At 35.1% G+C, this 11,796-nt stretch overlaps 1 protein-coding gene across 1 annotated transcript; it reads right to left on the bottom strand.

Annotated features, from left to right (window-relative positions):
• Window positions 1-776: 776 nt before the first annotated feature.
• LOC113323708 (F-box/FBD/LRR-repeat protein At5g22700-like) lies at window positions 777-3,777 on the bottom strand. The gene is made up of 5 exons (XM_026572053.1): window positions 3,650-3,777; window positions 3,461-3,516; window positions 2,176-3,268; window positions 1,419-1,583; window positions 777-1,246 (listed from the first exon to the last, which is right to left on the bottom strand). Exons 3-5 carry the CDS (start codon window positions 3,175-3,177, stop codon window positions 974-976), a joined length of 1,440 nt encoding a protein of 479 aa, XP_026427838.1. The 5' UTR covers window positions 3,178-3,268; window positions 3,461-3,516; window positions 3,650-3,777; the 3' UTR covers window positions 777-973.
• Window positions 3,778-11,796: the final 8,019 nt, after the last annotated feature.

Here is an 11,796-nt window from a genome sequence, read left to right as displayed (position 1 = left end):
ATGTGGCGCAGTGCACTAGCAGTTGCATAGTTAAAATCATGGGGTGAGGCCTAGTGAAGTTACGGAACAACGATGTAAGACTGTTATGTTTAGACCCGGCCTTCTTGTAATTAAACTACTCCTTTATTAGTCCATGTAAGCTTGAATTTGTCAGTAATTCAGTACTTCTTTTTAGTTATTCGATGTACTGCATATAAGAGAAATAATAACTACCTACTACGACAACAATTCATGGAATTGGATCAAGGAGTTTTGTATGAACCATTGCGTTTGTATAGAGACGGCGAATGACGTCATTTTGAGCCTTTTTTGCAGTTACAAGGAGGAATCGAGTTTTATTATGGGAGAGACATGATACTCTTTATCGCTATGACCCTAAAGCTTGTTCAACTTTAGAAGAACAGTGGGACAATTTCATGGAAAATTTAAAGTGGTATGAATACATTGAGGCTATTCCTCACACAAACAGCTTTGTTTCGCCGAAAGATATCTGCGGATGTGGTGCTAAAAACTGCAAGTAAGAAACAAGATCGGTATACTAAACAGGCTAAAAGATAGTGATATGTAGTTGAGACCTTGAAGAGTTTTTTTTGTTTAGTAGTATTATGAAAAAAGTTGATGAATGAATACTACTTCTGGGACCTCGAAGTTTCAGCACACGCTTAGCAAACACAAATCTATGCTCTGTAAAAAGCTCCAGATATTTTCTTGGGCCTTAAAATTCTTTACGGCCAATCATGTTATATAAAACATCAGCCGACGAGAAGAAAGTTGAACAGCAGTCGTTTTATTTATTTATTATGAAGTGCTTCAGAGTTTGAAGGAAATAATAGGTGATATATCGGGCAGTTACATCAATTTTATGAACTATAAATGTTTACAGACTAATACAGCTTGAGATGAGCTTGCTAAATGTATCGAAACTCATAACCAATTGGGACAACTATGATATAACATGGTACCTGCTTTTTCTTTAGTCTTCTAATGGGTAATGGAACCTCATATCAATGCTTGAAGAAGCTCGCGGAAGTGATCTTATCTTTACCTCAAAATCTCTGTCCATTTGGTACACAAAATGTAAAGTCAATTGTTCCAAAGCAACTCCATTCTTCAACAAAAACTCCAGCAGCTTGAGCTCAGTATCATATCCTTTGGCTTCACTAATCTCAACAGACTTGAGGTGAGCCAGCACACACAGACGTGAAAAGCGTTGTTCCGAATCGTCAAAAGCATCTTGTAAATTGGACTAAAAACATTAAGAAAAAACAGATAATTACAAATCTGCAACAAACTACCAAATGTACAATGCTAGATTTAGATTATAAAACACAGGTTGACTTATAATGCGTTTCCAGCATTGAAAACATAGCGATCTAAGCTTAAGCACGCGACAGTCAAATACAAATGTTTGTAGTTACCTCCTTCAAAGTAAGGTAGAGAGATTCTAAATTTGGGGAGAGCTCGAGTAGGTATGTTATGACACATGCACAGCCTCCTGTAAGCCACATTTCCAGCTTCAAATACTGCATATTACAGAACTGACGGGGTTGACTGTCCAATAAACCAGGAGCTCCAACCAGAACCTTGACAATCAAAAAAATATTCAATCAGAAAATGTGCCACAGGTGGAACTGAAAATATGTGATGGATCAAACGAAGTAAAGCCAAAAGCACGGAACATCTAAAGTTCACGAAGAAAAAAATCTATTAGAAAGGAAGATCTGGATCTTCTTGTTAACCACTTCTCTAAGGTTCTCAAGATATGGAAATATCTCTTTTTATGTTTTGGCTCATCGCCAATCAATGGTCCAACAACAACTAAGTCTATGGCTCCAACACAAGGTAAGGAAACTACAAACAATTTTATGGATACTGGTAACATATGCTCGGTTCAGACAGTTTGGAGAGAGAGGAGCAATATCACATAGTAAAAGATGACCATTTTCTCTGGGATCTGCTTCTGACATGTTCATACTATAAAGGTATCTCTGCATCTAATTTCTTTTTTAGATTAGACTCCACTATCGAGTCCACTACACTGATTTTAGATACAGCTACAGGCTAATCTGGTTATCAAGCTGGCCATATTTTGTTGCTCTAGAGTCTAGATCTAAAAAGGCATTCATCATCAATCAAGCAGTATGAATAAAAAGAAATAAAGGAAAACATGATTACCTCAAGGACGCCAGGTGACAATTTAAGTTCTTTGACGGCATGAAGAGATCCAAGAAGTTTTAGCATGCGCTGAGCAAAATCATCTCTTTTTTCCACTGAAAGTTTAGAATACTGTGCTGAGTCTTCATCAACTTTATCCCCATACTCGTTGACATGGTTCTCCACATATGTTTCATCAAGAAACATGGCAACGTCAGCAGTGACTAAAGACGAAAGGTCACTGATAAAGTGATAGTTCTCCCGAAACAGAAAATCTTGACAGATGAACTTCGTGAGTTTTGGAACATCCAAATGGATTGGCTTCTGGATTGTAGTTTGTGAGTTTTGGAACTCTAAAGATTCCAAGTACCAGATACTCTTTATCTCCAAATGTTGTAGTTCAGAACAACTAATCACAAAATTCTGATGTGCATCAGTGATGTATATATCAATATTGTCCAGCACCAAAGTTTCCAGGACCGGGCAGCTTGCAAAAAGGTTATTTGCTGAATCCATACTAGATAATACAAATGAATGAAGTGACAAAAGCTTGAGCTGAGGTAAACACATTAACTCTGGAAAAGTAATGGAAGCCAACTCTTTATCTGTCATCCTCATCTCCAATTTATTCAACGACTTAGAGTGGAAAAGTTCCTTAGCTTTAGGAAACTTAAAGTCTAACAACCTTGTATTATTTACCTCAAGATAGATTTCTTGAACATTTCGTTTTGAAAGTGCGTATATCCATGTAAGGATTGATTCCATCATCAAATTTCCTTTATAACAATTTGGAAGAACTATCTTAAAACGGTTTACTTCGCTGTTGTCTCGAAACATAAACACTCTATCCACAAAATTCAGCAAACCAGGAAATTTTTTCTTTTCCTTAAACCTAGATGTAGTATCAGCTGTGATATTCAAAATAAGTACTCCCCTCCATGTATACCTCCATCTCTTTGCAATCCCAGATGTTGCTATCACTTCACTTATATCTAGATATGACAGGATTTTATGCAATGTCATCCATGAGGTTACTAATCTTATCTTCACATCTAGAATTAGGTGAATCAGTTTCCATTGTTATTCAACCTCAAATTAGGGTTTCAAGAGATTTCTGCATTAAATAGAAAGGAAAAAATAATAAAATTAGGTCATGATACAGCAGATCTACGTCAATGTTTCCAACCAACTCTTATCACCATAAACCCTAAGATGGAGAAAATGGGACGATCATTCAATATTAACACAGGATTCTCAATATTTCTAACATACATTTACAACTGAAATCGAAAGCGTAAGCATTTACCTGAAATATCGACCAATCTTTAACACACCCAAAATTTTCCCCTTGATACTTTCTCTCTGCGTAAACAAAATTCTAACCGGTTGAATTATTTCCTCAACGAAAAATCAGAATATGTACAATCTTGTAAAGAATTTCTTTTCGAAAATCAGTCAGAGTTAGTAATTTAGGTCAACGTAGATGAATAATTACCTGAGTTTAACTCCTGAATTATTCTTCAAAGCGAGTGTTATCTTGTAACGAAGTTGACCTAGGAAAGAAAAGGTGAATTTGGGTTCTTGATGAGCTCTGGGTTTTAGGGATTCGAGTGTGTATTTTTGTTGCCGTTTGAACTTTGAACTGAAATTCCCTCCCCCCTTTGTGTTTTCTAGAAGAGTCTTTGGTCGGTCCGTGCTTACTAAAGTCGTCCGACGTGTCTCTGGTAAGAAAGTGCTGCCTCTGTTCTACTCTAGTAATGGGAACCAGAACTGGAACCGGAATGGGAAATTTGGTGTACAGCCTGTTTGGATAGTAGGTTCTTACAAGTTATTTTTCAAGAATTAAAGAAAAAAAAAGGTTACAAAAATTTGGATACACATTTTATAATGCCTTTTAAAAAATATAAAAGTAATTTTTTGTGAAACAAATTGTTTTTTATTCTGGCTTCTGTTTCTTATATCCAAACACCCTTTTAGTCAATTTTTACAAAAAATCAGTTAAAAAGCAAAGTCATATTCTTATAAATTGCTAAGAGAAAGAAATGTCATAAATGATTTTGAAGCGTTACTGAAGCGTCTTCTCGCGACATAACTAGACCTACAACTTGAGTGCCATATCTCCTAACTAGGTCTAATTTTATAGATTTTCCAACTTGACTAACAATTACGGGAGACCAGAATTGTACATTGATGTAACTCACCACACTGAAAATGTTTAGTTTAAGATCTCAAGGGTTAAGAAGACTAGAAACATGTTTTATTGAGGTAAATCAATTTTACAGGGACGGGGTAACTCATGAAATAAGGAAAAAAAATGAACTCGCACTGCTAGATAAAAAAATAAATCCAACTGTCGACTTTGTCAAATAACTTATCTATGGTTATCTTTTCAGAATTTATCGTGATAACCTAAATTTTCATATTGAGTAATTATTATTTTTTTTCTCGAAGTTTTTTTGCTTCTGCTACAGTTGGGGAGCAGGCATTAAAGCAAGTGGTTCAACTTCCTAGATAAAATCCCAAAGAGTGTTAATCGATTAAGCTTGTTGTACTTTTGTAAGGATGAAAACGAGAATGCTAAATTGTAGAGGAGTAGATCTAAATACAACAGGTAAGACTGTAATGATTAAAAATATCACAGCATCTCTTTATGTTCACCAACTGAACTGTTTTAAAATCCTTGTTAGAATCTGTAAGGATTTAACAAGACTTCGAAGGGACTATTGGTGGGGCAAAAATGAAAAAGGCCTAAATGAAAATGGTAAGAAAGGTGTTTGTCTTAAGAATTGGAATTCTATACATAAGTCTTTAGAAGAAGGAGGGTTAGGAATTAAAGACATTCATAACTTCAACTTAGCTATTAGCTATGATATTAGAAGAAGGAGGGTTAGGAATTAAAGACATTCATAACTTCAACTTAGCTATTAGCTATGATAGCGAAGATGGGATGGAGGTTAAAGGGGAACCTTGATTATCTATGCGCTTTCATTCTCAAAGATAAATACTACCTAGATAATGATATATTTCATCTTAAAAATGCACCAAATAGAAATGACAATTAGATATGGAAGAGGATGTTTACATGCATACAACAACAAAAAAAGTTCTGCTTTCGGGAAGTTGGAAATAGAGCCAATATAAAAATATGAAATGATTTTTGGATCCCTGATACAATAGATATCCCTCAAACTCATAATGGTGGGACGTCAGACCGCAAAAAAATGACGCAAAACTAAATTTTGTACTTACAAATTATCTCCAACTCTCGTGATCCTACAATGAACACAGCTGTAAATCACATACATAATAGAAACCATTTTTAAGAAATTTCTCCCTGCATCAGCACTTCCATTACATTCTCAGTATCAATAGCAACAACAATCAACTCCAGTACTTGCAACCTCCACCTTCTCTATCTAGAAGTAGCATTCTCTATACCATTTACTTCCACATACTACTAAACTCCATTCATGCATAATCAGGACCCTGGACTTAATCCACCATCACCTGCTATGATTTCCTTAAGCACCAATTATTTCATCATTGCAAAAACCAACTCAACACCAACAATGTCATTTCCTAACTAGGCATTCCGCAACACCATTGCTAAACCCATTTCCTGCATCAATTCGAGTAAAGCATCACCAACTACAGCTGCAATTCCTTCTTCATTCTGACCAAGACAGACTCTAGCAGATCTCGTCTTCATTTGTGATTTCTCCCTTGCAACCATCTCCAGCATCACCAACAGTATTATCTCCATAATTCCAACAGCTGCAATATGAATTTATTTCATTCAGTTCATCTCAGATTTCAAACACCCAAGGAACCACACAGCAATTTCATTCATTCTTCACTAATTTCTTGCTCTCAAAACCAAATCCAGCCAAAACCCTTTTGCACCCTCTCGTTCTTCAACTCAACATCAAATATCGGACCCCATTAATTATTTGTCAAAAAACTTAGCTTCAATCATTCTCGATCTGAATCAGACCCATCACTCAAATCCACTAACCTGTTAATTCCTCTCAAACATCGAACCATCTTACTGCAATGTCACACTTAAGTTAAACCATAGTTCCTCCATTATTCATCACCAAGTCTTCCATTAGCATCAAACAATCAACAATCACCCAATACAGAGCTTCAATTTCTTCTTTAAACTCCCCCAATTCTTCAATATTTAGATTCCCATTGAAACCCACTCAACCTCTTATAGATCTCACCTGTACAACGCCTCCATTTCTCCATGTGATGCTATCGAATTGTACCACCCTTGTAGAAGCAACGACAGACTTTATTTGAAATTGAGTTAAGATTAATGGAGATTTAGGGTGTGAATTGATGAATATGAAACTGGATTTAGATTTCGACGAAGAATAAAGGATTCGAGAGAGATTTCTGCTGTTGTTTGAATCCTGTTTGGTATAAAGAATGGATTAGAGATACAAAGAAGAAGGGAGGAAAAAAGAAAATTTTGGAGGTGGACGGGATTCGAACCCACAACCTTTAACTCTATTCCGGTTTTTTGTTTTTTTATTTTACAAAAATGCCCTCAACATTGCAATTATTTACTTCTGTTTAAAGGAGGAAAAAAAATTAAGGAGGGGCAGTGTCGTCCTTTCATCGTTGAACCAAATCCAATCTTTTGTGTAATTGGAAAAAAAAAGTCATGTTTCACATTGACACAAAGTCACCATATATAGAGTCCTCCCCTGCTTCTCTCGGTCGGCCTAATAATATTTGGGATATAGGAAAACTGGCTAGATGCTTTGGTTAACACACAATTGAGCAAATTAAGAAAATTCAGTTAAACGGTGAGAACCAAGAAGATACACCCCATTGGACTCTAAATGAAACAGGTAAATTTTTTGTGAAGTCTCTTTATAATCAGATCAACACAAACGGTTATGCATACAAAAATGGGACCTTATTTGGATCATGAATACTTCTCTTGCAGTGAAAATTTTTATCTGGAAGGCAGCCCATTCGATACTGCCAAATAGTATGAGAATGGCAGCCATTTTTCCAGACATAAATACTAAGTGTAAGTCGTGTAATGAAGAACCAGAAACTTTAACTCATCTGTTTCTAGATTGTAACTTTGCTAAACAAGTTTGGATGCATTTCAACTTTGATATGCAATACATAAAACAACGGAACGAACAATTTTCATGATTGGTTATATAATTGTTTTCAAAAAACCAATAGAAATGGATTAGGCATAGATTGGTAGGTATTATGTAGTGTTATAATTTGGAAAATCTGGAAAGCCAGATACAACATAACACTTAAGAAGGAAAGCCAAAACATCGAAACAATAACAAAGTTATGGGACAATTAATAAGTGATATTATGATATTATGCAACTTTTGTACTATAATCCACGTAATGATACTACTCCCAAGGTCACTACTAATCAAGTGCAGGGACAAACAGGGCTAATAGATATGAAAATCAACGTAGTCCTAACTGAGATGAATGCATGAGCAAAAACTGGTATTGTAATAACTCTTTGTGACTCTACATGGCACATTAAGGAAGCTAGAGGGATTCACAAAGACTGTACAAACAGAAAACAAGTAGAGAACGCCGAAGCAGAAACGGTTTTCCAGTGGACAACAGAGTGGAGTAAACATTTGATCACTTTAAAGAGCGATTCAGAACCTACTCTCTTGCTGTTAATAGGAAAGTACGCAGCTGCAAAGAAGTGAAGATACAAGAACAACATTGAAGAAGAAAGCATTACTTCGAAAGACATGAATTTTAAAGTTTTGTCTTTTAATCTTGACTTAATAACTAAGTAATTTGGGAAACCAAAATCTTCACTTTTTATAACAAATATGCCATAAAGCATAGTTGGAAAGGAGATTCTTTACGGCAAATTTTTGACTATGTTAACATTCAAACTTGGAATGAAAATGTAATGAACTACCGAAACTCCTTCTATGAGACTATGGTGCCTTAGTATCAATATATTGAGGGAAACATCATTTTCGATTAAAAAAAAGCTTGTTGTATTTTTGCCACTAATAAAGGCTGTTTTAACATTAATTTTGATAAATTAGGAGGTGGTCTTTCCCAAATTGTTAGATTCATGATTGATATTGATGATAGTCGAAGATTCATAATTGACTGGATGAAATTCAAGAAAATACTTGAAATCCAGATTAGTTATATATAGACAAGTATTTACTGTGAATTGAGTATCGTAGAAAATAAATTCATTCCTTGATTTCCAAATGTTTCATGAGATGTAGGTCCCATAATTTAGAGATAATACTCAATACGTAAGTTTCATCCACTACTATAAAATAACTATTCAATTATTTATGTATAGAGGAAAAGTTATGTGAATATGACTAAACTGGAATACATGTCTTGCAAATGGGCGACTTGAATAAGAGATTGAGAAAAGTTAATCTTCTATCTTGTCACAAATGAGCATATATTTACTGTGTTGGTTATTGTATTTATTTTATTTTTGATTAACTATCAAACCATCATGAAGGATTTTCGGAAGAAAAAAAAATGAATTATAAGAAGAACCTTGCACTTCTTTCCAAATAACTTCCAAGGGAATTCTGATGTTGTTGTTGTTCCAGATGGAATATGATCCACCAAGAGTTCGTAGCATGATTTTGTAGAGAATGTACCATATGGAGTTTTCATCTATATATATAGACACGTTTATAGTTAGTTTTTATATCCTTACAAAGATGTCCTCTTGATGTCTTCATAAGTTCCATCTTTGGTTTTGGAAACGTACGAAAGTCAGTGAATTAGCGGTAACTATAATGTGTTTGCTCGCTTGAAGACTTGAATGCAAATTCTTCTTGAAAAAATCTACCATCGCACAATACAATACTGTTATAAGAGATGAAAAAAATTCTTTAAACACAATCTTCTTTGGATAAGAAAAATAACAAAAGAGGGACAAAATATATTTCTCAAACATAAAACCTATTTGAATATACTAGATATATCATGGGAATACGGAGAGATAATTGTGGTTATGTTGTTGTGTTAAATGACATCACATGATATTGATATTGACTGCAGAGATGTTGCTAGATATTTTTTAATTTAGCTAGTAGTGCGAATTCAAATTTGTTCCATGAAATCATAAACTAGAATGAACAACTCTAACCTTGTGTTTTAAACAATGGTTCATGACGGTCCTATTTCAAATGATCTGAAATCTCTATTTGAGATTGACTGGCGAGTTAACAGAAATTACCGCCTTGTAAGTTGTATCATCCGTTTGGGACCATCAAATATTATTAATTTATAGAAAATTATGTTATCAATTAATAATTTATTATTTAAATATATATATATATATATGATAATTTTAATTTTTAAAATTTATTTTCGGAATATTTTATGATACCTATTTCAAGTTAGGACGCAATCTAAGAGCTTCTCTAATGGAGTGTATGTGAAGATAAATGTTAAGTGTTAGAGCATTGCTTGGTCGAACTCGCATGCGTTGCTATCTCAAGCATGTTTGTCAATGTTAGTGATCAAAACTATAAGTCTTGATTTCTAGTCTACTATAGCTAAGTCTCAGACTAGGATAGAAAGTGTAGTTCAGCTTAAGGACTTCATGGATTCATCATACAAGAAGCAGAACTACTCAAGGAGCCGGTGGAACTTCTCGACAAAAAGGTATATGAAGACTTCAACTTATCTGTCACTCAAAAGTCTATCTACTCTATCTCATACTTCTTGAGACAAAAAGTCGTATGCTATATATAGACTTAGATTATACATATTTGGTATTTCGAGCCGAGTATACCTCGCCTATCTATATCTCGAAATATGTGTTGGTAAGCGTTTCGCTTCGACCATGTTTATCTTTACCTAGTGACATAAGTCATGATATGTTTCAATCACTTTGAAAATTTCTTTGACGAGAAATGTTGTAACAACTATATAACGTCCTCTAAGAATGTTTCAATGGTTGGAACGAGGGTTTAGATTACATAACCAATGATGGACATAAGTATTGTTGTGGAAACACATATGTGCATAAGTCATATCCCTTGAACCAAAGTTTGCGAACTTTGTTGATCAAGAGAACCCGGAAGAATGTCTTGTTGCAAAGTCCGCGAACTTCCGGACTTCTCATCCCGAGAAATTCTGCTGGAGTTGACGAACTAGATGCGTCCGCTAACCGGCGGAAGGTCTTTTGCCGAGATTTTCTGCTGGAGTTTGCAAACTCTTCCCGGTTGCTTAAGTCCGCGAACCTAGTCTGCGAACTTAAGAAGGTTATATATCTGAATATGATTTCTGAAATTAAACTTATAAAGACTAAGGATGCAATTTGCAAACCGTGGCTATAAAGTTCATGAACCGATTCAAGCGAATCAAATCATCTTTGCTTCAATTGTGTCTTGTGTAGTACATAATATTTTCTTGCAATTGAACAACTCTCTAACTAGTTAACTTGAGTCATTTGAACTAGTTATGGTGAAGAAGAATATGGTTGGTATGAAATGCTCATATGGAAAACCTTTTGGTTAACTATTGTTAAACCTGCAATGTACACGTTTGGGTACGGTTAACAAACCTAGAAGCGTGCATTTCATCTGTGTATAACAAGCTAAGTTTTCGATCTAACGGTTGAGAAATATTAGCTTGAATCTAAATCAGATTTTCATCTAACGGTGGATATTGTTTGCTTTGTGGCCAAGGTGAAACCCTGATTTGAAAGACTATATAAGGGGACATGTAGCAACTCTGCAAAACTAATCCCCACACTTCACGTGTGATACTAGTTTGCGTGCTAGAGTCGTTTCACCTTTAACCTTTGGTTTTCTTCTTCTAAAACTAGGTTAACGACTTAAAGACTTCATTGGGATTGTGAAGCCAGACCGATACTACTTTTATCATAGTTATGTGATCTGATCTTGCATCTTCTATCGTACGGTTACAATCATATTGATTGGCTTGAGATTAATATCTCCGATAGGCAAGATATAAAAAGTAATCACAAACATCTTCGTCTCATTTTTTGTGATTCCGCAACATCTTGTTTCGCTACCATACGATTAAGATTGTTGTGAGGTGATTGATTTATCTAGGATGTTCTTCGGGAATATAAGACTGTATTATTAATTAGTTCCTGTTCACCTTGATTATTATCAAAAGACGGAACAAAAACTTTAGGGTTTTTCGGTGGGAGACAGATTGATCCTTTGATAGACTTGTCCGTGTGAGACGGATTTGTTTATTGTCAAAGCCTGCGATTTTGGGTCATATAAACTCTTAGTTGTGGGTGAGATCATCTAAGGGAATCAAGTGAGCAGTATCCTGCTGGGATCATAGGCGTAGGGAGTACAAATTTACCTTGGATCAGTGGGAGACTGATTGGGGTTCAACTACTGTCCAGTCCGAAGTTAGCTTGGAGTGCGCTAGTGTCTGTAACGGCTTAATACAATGTGTGTTCAATCTAGATTAGGTCCCGAGATTTTTCTGCATTTGCGGTTTCCTCGTTAACAAAATTTCTGGTGTCTATGTTATTTCAATTTCCGCATTATATTGTTTTATCTTTATAATTGAAATAATACAGGTTGTGCGTTAGATCATCAATTAGAGTAATCCAACCTTTGGTTGTTGATTGCCATTGATTGATCC

This window comes from Papaver somniferum, chromosome 11 (assembly GCF_003573695.1).
Source record: "Papaver somniferum cultivar HN1 chromosome 11, ASM357369v1, whole genome shotgun sequence".
In the NCBI taxonomy this organism is placed as follows: Eukaryota; Viridiplantae; Streptophyta; class Magnoliopsida; order Ranunculales; family Papaveraceae; genus Papaver; species Papaver somniferum.
This window is presented reverse-complemented; position numbering and strand designations above follow the sequence as displayed.

Coding starts and splice junctions, on each gene's coding strand:
- LOC113323708 (XM_026572053.1), bottom strand. CDS start 3,177: ATGACATTGCATAAAATCCTGTCATATCTAGATATAAGTGAAGTGATA. Junction 1,584..2,175: donor TGTCACCTGGCGTCCTTGAG/GTAATCATGTTT, acceptor TTGATTGTCAAG/GTTCTGGTTGGAGCTCCTGG. Junction 1,247..1,418: donor TCTACCTTACTTTGAAGGAG/GTAACTACAAAC, acceptor TAATGTTTTTAG/TCCAATTTACAAGATGCTTT.